The 18,909-nt window shown below is 42.6% G+C and overlaps 1 protein-coding gene across 1 annotated transcript in view; it reads right to left on the bottom strand.

Moving 5' to 3' along the window:
* Positions 1–18,909, bottom strand: part of RDX (radixin) — a 93,823-nt gene that overhangs the window by 31,807 nt on the left and 43,107 nt on the right. The window contains exons 3-5 of the mRNA XM_077808999.1: positions 17,424–17,507; positions 10,906–11,001; positions 1,910–2,184 (exon numbers count right to left, since the gene is read on the bottom strand). Coding sequence (XP_077665125.1) covers positions 1,910–2,184; positions 10,906–11,001; positions 17,424–17,507 — 455 coding nt within the window. The remainder of the gene's footprint in view (positions 1–1,909; positions 2,185–10,905; positions 11,002–17,423; positions 17,508–18,909) is intronic.

An 18,909-nucleotide genomic window follows, 5' to 3' on the forward strand; every position in this document is an offset into this window, starting at 1 on the left:
AAAGAGGAAGTTCCGTCCTCACCAGCCCAGCCCAAGGGTAGGAGCCACCAGCTGGGTCTTCCCCAGTCCCACCCCCTGCCCCACAGTGATTTGCCTCTGCCAGCTGCCCTGGGCACCTGAAACACACTGCTGGGGAGGGTCACATGACTGCTCTTGTGGCTTCCCTTTGCTTTCCTGTGAGAAAGTCATTTTTCTGTGGGGAAGCAAAGAAATCTGTGGGAGACACAAATTCTTCGCATGCGCAGAGGCGCAAAATTCCTCCAGGAGTATATGAACAACAATACAGTCACTGGGCTAGGGAAAGGGTCAGAATATCTGTAAGCTGATGGTTAAGGCACTCACCAAGGATGTGGGAGAGAAGTTCACATCGCTGCTTCAAGAACTACTTAATTATTTTTAGAAAGTAAAGAAACTTGATCAGGAGAGGCAAAGAGACCAACGTTAGCATATTCCATAGCTCAGCGGCTAGAGCACACTCCTACAATGTAGATACCCAAGTTCATATCCCTTCTCCACATCAGGCAAAGGGGATGTTACCCAGGGTTCTTTCAACCCAAAGTTCTTGGTAACTTTTACTCTGTGTGAGGTGGTGTCAGGAAACAAATCAGGGAAGCCACAGCCATCCGACCAATAGATGGCTGGCACAAACAGGACAACACGACTGCTTTCTCTTAAAGCTAAACTTTACTTAGTCTCAAGCACTTACACACATCCACAACAGGTTAGTAAAACACCCCCAAACCGCGATAATTACCAAAGCTGAGTGTGGCTCTCGAGTGGCACAGTGGCAGGTGGGGAACACAAGATGCATCCAGAGGGAAAGTCCAGTCCTGAAGAGTCACACTACCTCAAACTTTTCCCCCTTATTTATACATTAGTGATAGAATGACATATCCCTTAAAGAAAACTTGTTAAGCAAGCAGTTCCAATGGGCGAGCAAGAGGCTCCTTCTGATTACTGATTAACCAGGTGTGGGTTTTTCCAGAGTTTGCAACCTTGAGGCCCCAATAGACATTCCTGGGGCACATCCTGCTCTTCTAAAATGCATGTATCAGCAACTTCAACACAATTCTTATCAGGAAGGACATGGGGTCAAGCTGCCCTTTCTGTGGCACTCGAAACCCCCTCCCCTCTTGCCTTGGTCAAGCTGAGTTTGCTACATGGCCACTTTATGGCCTGCTGACTTGGCTGCTTTTAGCAATAAACCATAGTGGTTTCAGGCACTTTACTGGTTTGCTGATATCCCCCCCGTACAGTTGGAGCTGAACACAGGTCTCCTACATCCCAGGTTAGTGCCCTAACAATTGGGCTAATAGTTATAAGGAGGGCATCACCACCACTAGTGCCCCATCAACATTTTTTGGCACATTCATGTCAAATTCACTAGTAGTTTCAGGTCTACCAAAACTGAATATTTTGGCAAATAAACTATTCAAAATATTTTGCCCAGCTCTACTAAGAAATCCCTATTGATTTGCAAACTGGATGTTTCCAATATTTATTCACAGAAGGCATTGATTCCAGAGAAGAGGTAGGAAAGTGAATTATATATCACTTTAATATAAAGTCATTGGAACACGGAGGAAGTTGCTCGACTAAATATGTGCAGTTACCTCAAGACATAGCTGAAGAGTTACAAAAAATTCAGTTCTCACAAGAACTGTACAGTTCTGATGCCTACTCTTCACTACTCAAAGCCAAAATGATCTCCTCCTTTACTCCTAAATTTTACCAATAAAACAAACACTCACTTCAGAGAACTACCACCACCATATGGCCTAACATTAAAGAGAAGATGAATTATATTATTGAAGAAACTGATACTCAGATTTTAAAAGCTAAAAAAATGTTTCATTAGCAAGTTTACAATTCTGCAGCATCCATAAAGCAGCTGCAGTTTCCCACTTACCGCTGAGGGAGAAGTCTGTCATTGGCCAAGTAGCCTAGTTTATGAATCTCCTTATTGTAATCTCCATACTTAGCTTGGACAGCATAGGAAGCCAGTAGAACTGCAGTTTCTGGTGGACAATAGATTTCATCATTTAAAATGGCTTCTTTGACTTGCAGGAAGAACAGTCTCTGAGTTATTTCCTGAATTAACTCCTCAGATACATCCTCAGGAAAAAACTTAGCCCTGAACTTAAACTGCAGAGGATTTTCTTTCCTTACATCTTGCTGTGTTACCTGAAAATATAAATTAAAGACTTTAAAGAAGCTATATATTATGTTTAGTGTATTTACTTCAGTAACAATCAATTAACTGGCAATAACACAGATTAATCCAACTCTTCCTGGCAAGCCAGTTATTAGCAATGACTAAGGCTCCGTGTTTGTCCAGGAGGTCACAGATTCTGTGACCTTCCATGACCTCCATGAATTCTGCAGCAACCCATGTGGCTGGCCCGGGAACCACCTGAGCAGCTCGGGCTCTCCCGCCGCCCAGCAACAGGAGTTTGGGGGTGGGAGGGCTCAGGCCTGGGGGTGCAGGGCGGTGCTTACTTGGGGGGGCTCCCTGGAAGGGCAACAGGAACTCCCCTCCCTCAGCTCCTAGCTCCACATGCTGCCTCCGCCCGCAGGCACCACCCCCGCGGCTCCCATTGGCCGTGGCTCCCAGCCAATGGGAGCTGCAGAACCAGGGCTTAGGATGAGCACAGGCAGCACATGGAGCTAGGAGCTGGAGCTCACCACTTCCAAGGAGCTGGTTAGGGAACCAGCACCAGTCCCAGCAACCCATCCTCCAAGCACCCGCATTCCCCACCTGAATACCCATGGCACCCCCCGAGCCAACTCCCCCCTCTCCCCCAGTTTGAGTCAGGGATATATAGTAAAAGTCATGGACAGTCACGGGCCGTGAATTTTTGTTTACTGCCCATGACCTGTCCATGACTTTTACTAAAAATACCTGTGACTAAACATAGCCGTAGCAATGACTTGAGAGTCAGACAGCACTATGAATAATTTCAATTTAATTAGGCAAACATGACAACTTTCAAAGACTACTTAAGGCCTCATTAAATTTACTGAAGGCTTATGGTAATTTTAGTTTCTCACCATGATAATCTGAAAAAAATCATGTTAGCTCTAGTAGTGCATTCAATCTTGAGCTCTGGGTGATTGCATAGTGTTTAGAGCGTTTGGTAGTGGAGACAAACAGCCTTGGGGATTTTCTGAGGCTCAATTCTATTGAGGTAGAACGCTAGTGCAAGTCTAATGCCCTGGGTATGTAGTCCTATGTGTTCTCGTGAGGCCTGGGAAAGAATACAGGAAGGTGGATTGGTTGATTTATGTGGAAGGATGAAGATATTTTAGATATAAATAAGATGTGGTCTTAGGGTGACCTTGTCCTTGGAAAAAAAAACAGTAGAAGGTAGGTAAGCCATGAGAGCCCCTAAGTCGCCCACATGGCAGGCTGATATAATGGCTACTAAAAATGCTACCTTCATTGACAGATGTATCAGATAGCATGCCTCAAGGGTTCGAATGTGTCTCCAGTGAGGCAGCATTATACCAGGTTCAAGGCCCATGGCACTGAAGGCGTTAATAGCCTTCCATCACAAGATGGACTTTGATCAAACTAGTGGATAGTCCCAAGTTTTTTAACTCCAAGATGTAGTCCAATATCACGGGCAGAGTTATGGAAACTGTCTTGCTTGGCTTGGCACCATATAGCAAACCTCTTCCATTTCTGAAGGTAAGTCTGGTGTGTGGTTGACCTCCTTCTGTTCGGAACAGGTTAAAAAAGTATTACTAAACAGGTTAATTTGTCATGATGGAACCATGTAGGAGCCATGCCTTCAGGTGAAGTATTTCCGGGTTCAGATGGTGGACCTGCCAATCATTCTTTGATAGAAGGTCCGGCTGGAGCGGGAGAGTGCGTGGTGCATGTAGTGCCATCCGCAACAGGTGGGAGCACCAAGTCTGTCTGCGCCACGTTGGGGCTATCAGTATGACTTTGGCTTTGTCCACTCATATCTTGTTTACTACCCTCAATAATATGGTATTGGTGGGAACGCGTATAGAAGTGGCACCTCCCATTTGAGGAGGAAGGCATCCCCCAGTGACTGGGATCCCAAACTGTTCTCGAGTAGAACCGTGGGCACTTGTAGATCTGCAATGTTGCAAAGAAGTCGATAGATGGGGGTCCCCTCTGTTGAAATAGGTTCAGCAGGACCACATCGTTTAGTTCCCATTTGTGATTGTGAGAAAATTTCCTGCTTAATGTATCCACTCTAATGTTCTGATAGCCTGGCAGGTAGGAGGCTGAGAAATTGATATTGTGTCAGATACACCAATTCCACAGTGACATGCCTTCGATGCATAGGGAGTGGGATCAGGCTGCTCCCTGTCGATTTATATAAAAAACATGCAAGCAATGTTGTCGGTCTTTACTTGTATAGTCTCGTTATCAACGGCAGGAAGGGGAGGCACGCATTGCAAACTGCACAGTGTTTTAATAGATTTATGTGTAAGTACGTTTTGGAGGGAGACCACCTGTCTTGAATTGTATGGTGTTGCAGATGAACTCCCCAGCCTATCAAGGAGTGAGTATCATAGAGAGTGGATCCCGAGAAAAAGGAATCCCCATGCACAAGTTGTTGGGCTATGTCCACCAGTGTAAAGAATCTTTGACTTTGGTTGGCATCGTAAGATGTCTGTTTAGGCCATGTTTGTGCGGCATGTAGATGGTTCTGAGCCAGCCTTGAAGATCGTGCATGTGGAGATGCGCATGTCGTACCACAAATGTGGGTGCAGCCATGTGATTTAAGAGTTGAAGGCAGGTGTGTGCTGATATGTGTGGACTGTTCATTACTGAAGAGATGAGGTTGGTCATAATAATAAACCTGTTGGTTGGTAATGACGCTTTGGCTTTCAGGGTGTTGAGATGGGCCCTGACGAAGTCTAGCTGGTGAACGGGTTTTAAAGTCAATTTTTGTGTGTTTATCTGTAACGCCAGATTCTGGAAAAGGGCAATCGCCCTGTAAGTAATGTTGACAGCATCTGCTGGGTTGGGTACTTTTAGTGAACAGTCGTCCAGGTAGGGGGAATATTATTACTCCTTGCTTGCGCAGGTGTGCCACTACTACTGCAAGAATTTTAAAGAAAACTTGAGGCGCTGTGGAAAGGCCGAAAGGTAGGACCTCGTATTAATAATGGTCTGTTCATAGGAATAATAATGGTCTGTGACCGGAGTTCCGGTGTTGGTATAATCCTCGTCCAGGGAAGAGGAGGAATTGTTAGTAGGTGGCATGGTGTCTTGCTCTATGCTCTCCTCCCACTGACAACTGCCTCGTTGAACTCTGCCCCCCACCACCCTAGATGCCTGCAACGTCAATCTAATCCCCTTCCTATAGAAAATGGGGAGCCTGCTGAACTGCCTTCCATAGGTGGCCTAGGGGTCCCAGTAAGGCCATTATGTGAGGAATGGCATGGGTGAGGCCATCCAAAAGTGCCCGTACCATGGCTGTATGTCATGCCTATAATGAGACCTCAATCACAGAGGTCAAGGGGTTGGGTCCGGTTCTATAGGTGAGGAGTGGTGTGAGGAAAAAAAATCCTCTTCCTCCATGCTGGAAAATGGAGGGACTATTGGACAGATGGGTTGTTTCAGTACTGTGTGCACCACAGAGCCGTTGGTGCCAAAAAATGGTGAGTCCAGCATCACCAATACTAATAGGTCTTTCTGATGAAGGAAGTGGGGTGGTGCCATGGCTTCAGCACTGAAGATCTTGGTGCCGACAATTCTGGTATCACAGTCGACTGTGCTGATGGTTTTGGTGGTAGAGTTGCTGGTACCAATGGCATCATTGTCAATGCACTCATCAGTCCTGAGGAAGCTGGTGGAGCAGGCATAGCCTGTGTTGGAGGTCTTGGTGCCATCTTCACCTTCACGGTGGAGGAGGTAGGCTTGCTCTTGCCTCTTGATTCTGCACAGGATCGCTGGGGATTGGCAAAGGCCACTGTGCAGGCACTGCTGGAGGATCCCAGTGCTTCATAGGTACTCAGCCGTGGTGCGGTCGGTATCAAGGAGAGAGACCGAGATGGAGATCACTTCTTTTTGGTCCGGTCTCTCTGAGGAGAAGTTGCTGCTTGTTTGCTCGTTGATTTTTTAGAGGAATGAGCCTTCCTCTGAGAAGAGGGTGAAGTCTCTGGAAATATTTTTCCAGAGGTAGACTGCTGGCTGACGTCTGAAGCTGGGTGCAGAGACTTCTCCGTTAAGATGAGCTTGAGGCACAGATCCCTGTCCCTCCAAGCTTGAGCCTTTAGGATGCTGCAGTGAGCGCATTTCTGAGGGATGTGCAACTCACCCAAGCAGCGGACACACTGCGAGTGTCCGTCTGGTACCGGCATGGCATCTTGACATGCCAGGCAGCACTTAAAGCCTGGTGAACCAGGCATAACTGAAAAGATGGTGGTTCACCCCATGGGTGAACTTAGCCAGTCTAGGAAAAACTTTTTTTTTTAAACTAGGAAGAAAAATGGGGAAAAAAAGTAAGTAACTGAACTGCTAAGCTTAAAAACTATGCTAAGTAAACTATTTTAACGTGAAACGAGCTAACTTTGTGACACTACTGGGAGCTCTATTTCAGGCAGAGCACAGTTGAAAAAGAACTGAGGGGGTTGGGTTGTGCACGCGCTAGCTGAGGTGCCAACAGCGCCACGAGACAGGGACTGCACATGCATGACCTGGACGGGCACTGCTGCTGAAATTCTCCAATCAAAGGCACAGGAATGCACCAACACCTGAAGTGGAGCACTACAGGGCCATCACTCAAAGAAGAATTGTGGCACATTCACTCCTGAATCTACTTTTTTTTATGGCATAGAGAATCAGGTTCTTTTTAAAACCTTTAGTCTACTGCTATACATGTGCCAAAAATGATGTCCGAGGGTATAATCCGAATATCAGGGTTGGAAGGGACTCCAGAAGGTCATCTAGTCCAACCCCCTGCTCGAAGCAGGACCAATTCCCAGTTAAATCAGGCGTAGAGATGAAAATAACCCAAGAAAGTTATCATGGAAGAATGGTGGTAGGTCAGCATAGCAGGGGATGACCAGAGAGAAGATGGATAGTATGCAGCAGATCACTGAAAAGGTCAGCTGCTGAGTGCTTGAAGCTAGCAATGGATTGAGAAGGCATAAGAAAATTTTGCTTTCGTCACCAATATGACATGAATAAACTGATTTTTACTTATTTTCCTTGGTCCTATTTACATTTCAATACTAACCATTGCTGAGACAAACAGGTTAAAATTAATGTAAAGTAAAATTTGCAGATGTAGCAAATGGTAATAGAAATGTTCAGAAAATACACTGTCAAAGGCCCCAATCCTTCACGTGTAAGCACATGCTTAACTTTATGCATTGTGAGTAGTCCTACTGAGCTCTATGGAACTACTCTTACTGCATAAAAGTTAAATGTGCTTAACTGCTTGCAGGACACGAGACAAATCTGTAGATTTTCCCCTTCTCATCTCAATAAAATTCATCCCAAATTTTAAAAATATTTGGGTTTATGTTTTACAGTCCTTTTCTGAGGAATGTAAATAAGGAAATACCTAAATTGAGAACTATGGATCCAAAAGATGACTGCATTATGTATGCCTAAGACCAGATGCTTGTTATGTCTGCGATTTCTGTGACAAGAACCATGCTTGAGACGTTTTTTGTCCACAAAAGTTATGGATTGTAATCTGTAGAACTTTTGCTATTGACTGAAATAGAGCCAGGATTTCACTCATGGTCTTTTTCATCCTGGCCTGCCTGCTCTCGAGCAAGACTTTCATTACTATCTATATTTGGCTCTGATTTGGTGTTTTACTAGATGTTAACATTTTTAATTAAAAATGCACATAATTAAAATAGTATGTCATGGTGAAAACTTATTTTAAGCTAAAATTATGATTTTTGCATTTTTATTTTATTATTGTTCTTATTAATTATTATTATTATTTACACCTACATCCAATCAACCCCATCCACATTTAACTCAAATATATATGTAGTAATTTAAAAATATTTACAATAAAATACCCTAGATTTCATTTGTAAAGACCAATTGTCACCCTACAAGTTCTTAGCTAAAGTTCAGTAAACTGGAGGTTGCCCAAAAGTGTGTGCAAACTGGCTTAAAAGTAAAGAGTACCTAATGGTTAAGGAAATATGTAGTCCCACCTCTTTTTTCCCCCCGTGAAGAATCTGTATGGACACTGTTTTATAAAAGAAAAAAAGTTCTAGTTCTACTACTTTGCAGTAGAATCTGCCTAATTAATATATGACAAACAAATTTAAATTTTCAACATAATAATATTATGTCCATTCAAAGATATAGGCAATTTTCAAATATTTTTATATTTTACTGATGAACCAGAGCCAGTTGGGGCTGGGGAACACAATGATCAAGGAGAGTCACAACATTATTTATTATTTGTAGTATGATAGTGCCTAAATGACTCAATAGGTCTTGCTTTCTAAAGTGCTCTCAGAATCAAGGGAGATAGCAGGACCGTATAAAGGCAATTATTTCATCACTGTATCAGAAATGCATCCTTCAGCTGCAGTTCTCTTCTTCAACTTTTAAGACAAAGCAAAAGACACTGAATACGTGCTTCTAATGAAGACAGACCTGAAAAGTACTCCATTCTTAAAATGTTATGTCCACTACAAACTGAAAGTTCAGAAAGAACCACCATGACATGGGTTATCTAGAGTATTTACTTCTCATCAAGTGAGCTGACAAGAGAAAATTCTAGTAAATTGCCTATTCCAAAAGGTAAGTTGCCTCCCAAAACTATATTTTGCTTAATTCCTACCTAGAGACAAAAATAGAACGTTGCTGCCAAGTTATCCATTAAGTCCTAGATTCCTCAAGCATTGGAAGAAAGCTACCAGAACGAACCAAAAAGAACTGTAGGCTTTAAAACAATTATTTATATGAAACTGAGCTTCTGGGAGTTTGAAATCTCCTAGATAACCTTCCAGGTGAACAGATTCAGTTCATCATGCCTACCACAATGTGGGACAAAGGCTGAATAAATGGCAACCTCCGAGTACAGCTAGTTGGAAAAATTTTTCAACTTAATTCTGTGTTGGAAAATGCACACTTGTCAAACCCATGACTTTTCACAGGAACATGCCAGATTTGACTAAAGGTTTCTCAAGGTTTCTCACGGAACATCTACATGAAATAAAAGATCATGGCTGCCCTGGGTCAGCTAACTCAGGGTTGTAGGGCTCAGGCTGCAGGGCTAAAAATTGCAGTGTATACATTCAGTCTCAGGCTGGATCCCCGACTCTGAAACTCCACAAGGAGAATGGGTCTCAGAACCCAAGTCCCTAGCATGTGCACTATGAGCTTGAGTCAATTGACCCAGGCTCTGAGACATGGAGCCATGGGTGTTTCATTGCAGTATAGATATGCCCTCAAGGTTCAGGAGGGAATTACTGGACAAAACCATAAAGAGAAAGCCATTCCAGAATAGCCAGAGCAGGGACTTGAACTTGAGTCTCCCACATAGCAGGTGAGTGCCCCAATGGAATCAATTTTGGCTCAATGAATATTTATTTATACGACAGGAGATATGAAGAGAAAGTCATGCAGAATAGCCAATAGGCTAGTGGTTAGGACACTCACTGTAAGGATGTGAGCACTAGAACCCAGGTTCTGTAGAGCCTAGCACAGCTGACATTCCCACAGTGCCATGCAGAAACACAGCCAGGGAGCACCATGGAGAGTAAGTGCCACAAGTCGTACTGCCCAAGGGAGCCAGAGTGACATTACCCTGCGTCCTCTGATTGGCCAACCACCCTATTTAACCTTGAAGGGTGCCTCAGGAAGCTGTCTAGGCAACACCACAGACTTCAGGCCTGCTGTGACTACAGAGCTTACCTCTGATCCCAGCCTGATTCTGACCCTGACTCTTTCCTCCGGACACTAGCCTGATCCTACCTCTGATCTCCAGTCTCCAACCCAGGCCTGACTTTGACCCTAACTCTTGTTTATTCAGCCTGATTCTAGCCTGATTCTAGCGACTCCTCCAACCCCTGCTCACCTACCACCACACATTATGGATTATCCAGCCCAGCCAGACCTCCTGCACTCCAGTCCCTTACAGCTGAATCTCCCACATCCCAAGTGAGTGTAAGTCTTTGGCCGGCATCTAATCACCAGGTTACTGGTTATTCTGGGGTGGATATCTGTCTTTCCCACTCCACCCCCAGAAAAGAAACTGGAAAGGTCTTTTTAATTCTGATGTGAACTAGGAAAATTTTTGAAATCTCAAAAAAGTTTTCATGAGATGAGCAAATCATTTCCCACCCAGCTCTACATCTGAGGATTGCTCCTAAAAAAACCAGAATCACTGCGCCGTGCAGGGCTGGCAGTTTCTCTAAAACATGAAATGAAAGGCATTCTAGGCTAAAATTAATACCAAAAGGCATTTGCCTCCGTTTGAAATAGCACCTCTGATGGCACCCATTTTTGAAAATCCTGGCCTAACATAGGTAGCAATATAAATGGGAAATTCCATAGCCATATTCATACTGCATTGCTTTTTAAAACTTATTCCTAACTTTTCTTCCCCAAAAATAAATTCTGTTGCATGAAAGGGACAGAGGAAGAAAGCTCGTTTGTGATCAAGGATAATGAAATATGAGAGTTTTTTTAATGTACAAATCACCACAGTAACTGAAGTACAGGAAAACACATCTTCATCTGAGTCAAATAAAATGCTGATACAATTGTACAGTAAGATTCCACTGGTTTATAAAAAGTTGAGCTGAACTAATCTTTAAAGAAATCTGTCCATTAATTAGATTACAATTTGTAATATAATATATACAAATAGCAAGCCTGTATATAAACTATTTCAAATTGAAAGTTCATCCGAACAATCAAGAATATTTTACCTTTTTATTCAGCTTCAACCAAGTTGAATAGCCTTTGCTGTCCACATACTGCAGCCCAAAAAACCAGACTTCACGCAGACCAACTGTTTTCACCACCTAAAAGTAAAAGAATCATTAAATCAATAACCTGAAGGGCACCTGGATTTGGGTGTAATGGTTCAAACACAAGTTCAGATTCGGATACAATATACAGCAAGATTTTGTGAGCAACCAGCTTAGGCAAATAAATCCATAAAAGATTTGTATACAAGACAGAGCAAGAAGGAATAGCTTACTCTTAATTATAGTAATATCTTCCTCCATACACAACCAGTCAGCATGAAGTGATATGTCTCTCACTCAAGTTAAGAACATGTAGGCCAAATAACTGTTTTCTTTTAGTGAAAGACAATCCAAACAACAAGAGAAGAAGACAATGGGATTAGGATGGGGAGGAAAGATGACAACAGACATGATTATTGGTAAGTAATTCATTGTTTAATGTCTCCTCTTCCTGCATCCTATAACCAATGGATATGGCTAGCAGTACTAGTGTTGGAGGAGAGCGCTCCAAGTGATATCAGTGGCATTGTCTTACTGGCCACTTCCCAGATCTCTGCTGATGCCCTAGCCAAAAATGCAAGAAGTAGAATGTCTTAATTTTAACTAAACCAGAAGACTAATACCAGCCTTTTAGAAGCTACACAATGAAATCATCCATTTATCTAGAGACAAATACAACTGATTGCTTTCTGAAAAATTTTAGATGTCAGAAGCTTTGCTTGGAGGGTAGGGATAGGGTCCAGAGTGACCTAGACAAACTGGAGGATTGGGCCAAAAGACATCTGATGAGGTTCAACAAGGACAAGTGCAGAGTCCTGCACTTAGGACAGAAGAATTCCATGCATTGCTACAGGCTGGGGACCGACTGGCTAAGCAGCAGTTCTGCAGAAAAGGACCTGGCGATTACAGTGGATGAGAAGCTGGATATGAGTCAGCAGTGTGCCCTTGTTGCCAAGAAGGCTAATGGCATATTGGGCTGCATTCATAGGAGCATTGCCAGCAGACCGACGGAAGTGATTATTCCCCTCTATTTGGCACTGGTGAGGCCACATCTGGAGTACTGCATCCAGTTTTGGGCCCCCCACTACAGAAAGGATGTGAACAAATTGGAGAGAGTCCACCAGAGAGCAACGAAAATGATTAGGGGGCTGGGGCACATGACTTACAAAGAGAGGCTGAGGGAACTGGGCTTGTTTAGTCTGCAGAAGAGGAGAGTGAGGGGGGATTTGATAGCAGCCATCGACTACCTGAAGAAGGGTTCCCAAAGAGGATGGAGCTCAGCTATTCTCAGTGGTGGCAGATGACACAACAAGAAACAATGGTCTCAAGTTGCAGTGGGGGAGGTCTAGGTTGGATATTAGGAAACACTATTTCACTAGGAGGGTGGTGAAGCGCTGGAATGGGTTACCTAGGGAGGTGGTGGAAAGTCCTTTCAAGGCCCGGCTTGTCAAAGGGGAGGGGTTGGTCCTGTTTTGAGCAGGAGGTTGGATTAGATGGCCTCCTGAGGTCTCTTCCAACCCTAATTGTTTATGATTCTATGATTGGCCTAAAGCAGTAAGTTACCTTGATCCAAGTTCATCCTCTGAGCGTAAGGATAACCCTGTAGGTTCATCAACCTCAATTGGGAAATAGTTTAGAACAAACTTACTATGGGACAGCTTTTCAAATCAGTGCAACAGGGGAACCACAATCAACTTCCTATAAGCTAATTTAAAGGCTGGCCCACATAGATGTAAGGACTTGTAAGGACAACAGTAATCTCCAGCATTCTTGATTAGGTGGTTTACTGAAATGCAGAGACAGTAAAGATTCAAGTTTTGGCAGTGGTAAAGTGAAACCTATTTCACCAAGATATGAGATATTATTCATTTTGCATTCATGTCACAACTCCCCGATCATATCTCATTACTGAAGATTCACAAATTCGAGATACATGCTAGTTGCAGATCCTTGCACACACTATTGGGCTGTCGTATATTGATGCTGCTAGAAGTCTGAACTTTTCCCTCTCTAGGCAAAGAAAAGATCCAGTCTCACTTGTAGCTGTGAGATATCTAAGCCAGAGCTCTGAAGCTTGAAAAATCAACTAGTGATTTTGGACATTCTCCCCATAAAGTCTTCTGCTCTGTTCTATTTGGTTCCTCATGTACTAGGGAGAGGAGTAAAATGCACTCTGATAAGTCTAATTATCACCATACCATTTTTTTCTGTCTGACCCTGGTCAGCACACAGGATGGCCAGTGCTCAGGGAACAGAATCAGAGTTCTGTAGTGATCAAAGCTGGTGTCTGTTGGACCCTTGTCTCATTTGCTCTAGAAGCTGGGAGGTGTGTAAAGAATGAAGCAGGGTATGCAAGAAAAAAGAAGCATGGTCTTGTAAGGGTTGAATGCCACAAGTGATAACTCAGTTCTATCCCTTCCTCTGCTATAGACTTCCAGTATGCTGCTGAGCAAGTAACTTAAATTAAAGTTTTGGTAGATGGCCTCTATTTGTGTGTTCTTCACTTTCTGGGTGCCAAACCTGAACCCTTTTGTCCTGATTTTAAGAAGTGCTGATAAGCACTCACAACTGCAGCTGAAGTCAATGGAAATTATACTCAGCACCTGTGCTAGTAAAGCACTGTGGTCTGGACGAATGAATAGAGTTGGGATGCAGGAGGTTGAGTTCTAATCCTGGCTCTGCTACTGATTCAACGGTTTGGCCTCAGGCAAGTCGCTCAGTTTCCCCATCTGTAAAATGGGGTTAATAATACTTCTCTCAGTAGATTACCTATGCATGAGTATCCCTATATTCCAGACCACACAGCCAAGAATAAAGGTTTGGCAGGCTTTTTCTGAAAGGAACTGTGGCTAAGTGGATGAGCTACAGGTCTGCAATGTTAGAGATCTGCACTTTAGTCCCAGCTAGTGTAATCTCTCAGTTGGTTATCAGACATGGTTAATAATAAGCATTATGCATAATACAGACTTATTAACATCAGTCAGCAGAAGATTTAAGTCTAGAACTCAGGCTGTCCTGATTTCCAGGTATTTGTACTCACCTCTACCCCAGGAGTTGCTGACCTGCTCCAGGAAGTCAGGGGCTCCTGCTATATGTGATGCCCCCAAAGGGACTGATGGATTGTTGGGGCTGTGCTGGGCCATGGACGCTGCCAGGGTAGCCCAGCCTGGCACTCTACACCTTGAGAGATCGGCTCCTACCCGATGATGGCTTCACAAGAGTGATGGGTAACTGGGTCCATGCACTGAGTCGGGGGAAACCTGGCCCAATTCTCACCCATTCCCCACCACCAGGACAGCTGCTCTGGCAGCAGTCAGACTAAGTCTGTGTTCCCAGGGGTTCCAACTGCAGTGCATGCTGTCACTGTTGTGGGGGCCTAGTCTGAGAATGTTCAGGGTTTTAGCCATCTGAATCCTTCCTGCTCCATCAGATGTCTCTAAGGGCACAAACAAGGCTCTGCCATCCCTCTCTATTCTGGGACACCCTTTACATGTCTTCTGTTTTGTTAAGTACCATAAGTTTTCCCTCACTGAGTAGTATTCAACGAGAGATTATTTCAGACAGCCCAGTGCATGTGTTCTTCGAGCTGCCCAAAGCTTTATACATTCTGTTAAAATTAAGCAGTAACACCACATGCCATAGCAAAGAAATGGTGATTTTCATCAGCTAGTAACTCAGATAAATCTCAGTGGAATTTCATGGGATGAAGCTGGAGGCATCTCCCTGGCCCCATGGCTTTCCCTTGCAGAAGAACAAAGCCCTGCTGCAAAAATTGGATGCTAGACCTTCTCAAAAAGTAGAAAATATCATAAGAATCTTTTAATAATGGGAAGTATTTAGGAATCTAAGGCCTGGTCTACACTGCGGGGTGCATGGGTGGAATCTAAGTTATGCAAATTCAGCTACATGAATAAAGTGGCTGAAGTTGACGTACTTAGATGTACTTACCGCAGTGAAGACACCACGGTAAGTCGACAGCTGATGCTCTCCCGTCAATTCTGCCTGCGCCTCTCGCCTGGTGGAGTATTGGAGTCGACGGAAGAGCGCTTGGCGGTTGATTTATCGCATCTACACTAGATACGATAAATCGACCATTGCTGATCCAGCGGGTAATGTAGACAAGCCCTAAATACAGAGATCGATGCCAGATCCCCCTATAACATAGGGCTTTTACAATTATTACTGTGGTTTCAGCTAATTTTTATTTCAGGCTGTAGGGACACTATTACATATTTTGACTTTTATAATGCATATTTAACAAGTGTTTAAAAAAAGCTGCTCAGAGCTATGGATTCGTACTTCAACAAATCAATTCACAAAGTTTCAGAACAAGAATTCTCTATTAGGTAACCAAATAAATAGATTTCACTGGGTCTTCCCTGGGAAACTTAGTAGAGGACTTTTGAGATATCTGGCAAGGAGGATGAGGCTATAACTTGAGGAGATGGGGGTGAGTAAAACCCCAAATTTTTCCTGAATTGGGAATATACTATTTTGTCCAGGAGCTTCAGCGGTAAATTCTGAGAACTTGACAAAAATCAGTTTGTGGCTAACAAACATACTTCATGCTGTTCGGTGTCGCCTATGAAGTAAGAAGTGGGGGAAAAGCAGGTTAGTTAAGGCCCACAAAATTAGCCTTTCACCTCCAGTCTGGCCTCCAAATGGATGAGACAAAAAATTTGTGGTGATGGAGAGATGCCTGTTAAAACAGAATCATGTTGGTGGGATAAGGGAGGACTTCACTGAGCTTCGTGACAGCAGGGAGAAAGCCATAGATGCTGAGTTCTTGGACTTCCCATTTACCAGCAGATAGGGAGAGTGAGGGGAAATGCCCTAGTCTGGAAACAAAGAGCAGCTTGGAGAAAGTATCATACTGAAGTGGGAAACAAAGCCTTCCACATTAAATCTTCCCAACATTGACTAAGAAAGGGGTTTGCTGACATTCAAACACCCTCAGGATCATCGGACAAGAGATAATGCCGTGACAAGGTAACTTGCTTTGAGCAATAACTACAAAGGACAAAATTTACTGCAGTGTACACCACATGGAGATAACCATGATGACTAATCAAGCTACCGTTAGTTTAGAATGTGTCACTTCGCTTTGTTGGCAGTAATATTCACAGAGAAATATTACACCTTTTCTCTGAAAACTTCATATTTGTTTCACAGCACAATTCAGTGATTGATTTGGGTCTATGAAGCCATGTGTGGGTTTTGGATCTGTCCAAATGATTTCTCCCCTCATGTACAGGCATGGCAAATGAACCAAGGGACTCAAGCTAACAATTTCTCAATTTAAACATCTACAGGCTAATTGTAAGAACTGCCGAGGCCACCTGAAAGCCATGCAAGGAACTGAGGCAACTCGAAGGAGAGAATCTAGTAGGTATTAAGAGAATTTGCATCTATATATTTTATCCCTTGTTCAGAGAAGCTACAGAATGGGTGAAACTGATTATCTGGGCACGAGACTTTATGCAGCAGCAGATCACCTCCACCCAATACCACATGTCAAGAGGTAGCAGAGATTGGCAGAAGAGAAGTCGCAGCTGCCTTCGCATACCAGAAGATGGCACAATTTTTACTTGTTGAGTTCTTGTTGGCAACTCACCCATACATCTTGGGGAGGAGGCCAGATGACTGCCCTGTCCCCAAAACTTTTCTGCCCCGAAACACTTGTGAACTATTGAAGAGACCGTTTTAAATCACTTTTTAATTCCATTTTTTCTTTTTTCTAGAAGTCTTGTTTCCCTGATTCTCTATTCGTGAACTGGAAGAAAAAGAGAGCATGAAGGTTGAAGTGTGACTCCACAAATTCCAGTACAAGAAGGCAAAAACATAAGTAAAAAAACCCAATAGATTAGGAGGGAAAGGAAGGTGCTTGCTTATACACCTACCATAAATGACAGTCTTTAACCTACTTGCTGCTTTGTGAATAAAGACATACCACTTTTTGAGCTGTCTTGATTGTCGGAGGAGGGAAAAGAAAAGAAAGCATGCAATCATTTTTATTTAAAAGTGGCTAATTAGATTCCATTCCTCAAAAGAATTGTGTCATACTCCTGCTTCCTTACTTCGATAGAAAGGAAGGCAGTCTAGTTATTTTTCAATGTTACATTTTCTATCTTAGATTTATTATTAAAGGATATTTAAAGTTATATAAACATACAATGAATACACTTAGTAATTCCTGTGTTCTTTGAGTATATGATTGAGAATATCTACAAAACATAGTATTAATTTCAAGATGGTTTGATATATGTAATTCAACTGAAGCCTGGCTGCTTATCCACTCTTGGAAAGTTGTCCTTGTATTTAATGCTTTCCTTCTAAATTGAGGAGAGGTGGCTCAAGCGGATTATTAGTATGGCTTAGATCAATATAAGATATTAATTTGAAAGCATGAACAGAAATCTATAACACTATAATGTTATCCATTTTAGCCATGATTATTACATATCATAAAGGGTTACCTGGTCAAAGAGCTGTTTGCCAGTTGTGTTGGGTTGGATGGCAAACTCCAACTCTGCATCCATTGTGGTAACTCTTACATTGATCTATGGAGAAGAAAACAAAATTCTTAGACAGTATGTGTTGTACAATGCTTTCATACAACTAATGACAAGTTTATAAGAAAAAATGTTCCTATATTGGAGTCATTTACCATATTGCAAATATCACTTTCATCTTACTTGTACATAAGACATAGCAGATATACAAATGGCCAAAAGTGAACCTACAGTATAAAAAAAGATTTACATTCATTCAGTGTTAAACTATGTATGGTGTAATATTTAAGTCAGGATTTGAAAATCAAAGAGTATAACAAAGTTTAAAAATTATGCAACTGCACAGCTAAAGTAACTAGAAATAGAATATGGAGCCAGTCAGCTACTGGTCACCATTTCAGTTTGTTCGGGATGTTAGCAGTCAAATAGCACCATTTGATGGATGTTTGGTGGCCTACATTAGGTGAGTTGGCAGCCTGTATTAAATATATCTTGTACTGATGCACCTGCAGTTGGGACCTTTGATGAGAGAGGCCAAGGACTGAATGGGTACAGAGACAGTACTGCTGTCTCACTCCAAGAACTGGTCTTGTTCCTAGAATTAGCACAGCAGTGTGCAGAAGCTGGCACCACCACTATTCATATTATACTTGTCTAGAGACTAACACCACTCTCATTTATTTATCTGAGATTTTCTAGAAGCACTTACGCACACTATGAAAAGGAAATGAAAAAATCCTATATTTCTTCTAGTATCATTAAAAACTATATCTAAAAGAAGTAGCAGTTCTGAATTACAGGTGTTAAATGATGTAACTTGTAAGAAATAAAACCAAGTATGGGTTTGGAAAAATAGTGGATATTAAAAGAAATAAAATTAAAACCTGAAAAAGCTTAAACAGTTTGAGAGATCAACTATATTTTGCTATAAATAGCAGACGAAGCAGAATTATTTCTGATTGTGTGTTTTACCATACTTAAGGCATAAAAGTTTCCCTGTCCTTCACAAAATTTACAATTTTTTTGATGAGCTCCTGGAATAGAAATCCTACCACTCCACTAATTCCTATATAAATCCACTTCCATGACACATTACTCTAGTTTTGCCACTAGATGGAGTACTCTGAGAAGGAAATAAGTCATGTCGTGGTAACCTAATATATCATTGTTTAACATCTGTACTGCAGTAGTGCCCATAGGCCCCAACCAGGATAGGGGTTCCATTGTGCTAGGTGCTGTACAAAATCATACAAAGACAAGGATCCTACCCCGAGTAAAATTTAAGACAATATATGAATGGTGAGGAAAGAGGAGCAGGTAAAACAATGCGTTAGCTGTCCCTCTTTGCCCTCTATCTCACCAGTCACCATCATTAATCGGCTAAATTTCCTAAACACATACTAAAGTATAATTGGGTCTACAGGAAGAATCTGAAGGAGACAGTCTTATG

Source organism: Eretmochelys imbricata, chromosome 1 (assembly GCF_965152235.1).
Source record: "Eretmochelys imbricata isolate rEreImb1 chromosome 1, rEreImb1.hap1, whole genome shotgun sequence".
NCBI lineage: Eukaryota > Metazoa > Chordata > Testudines > Cheloniidae > Eretmochelys > Eretmochelys imbricata.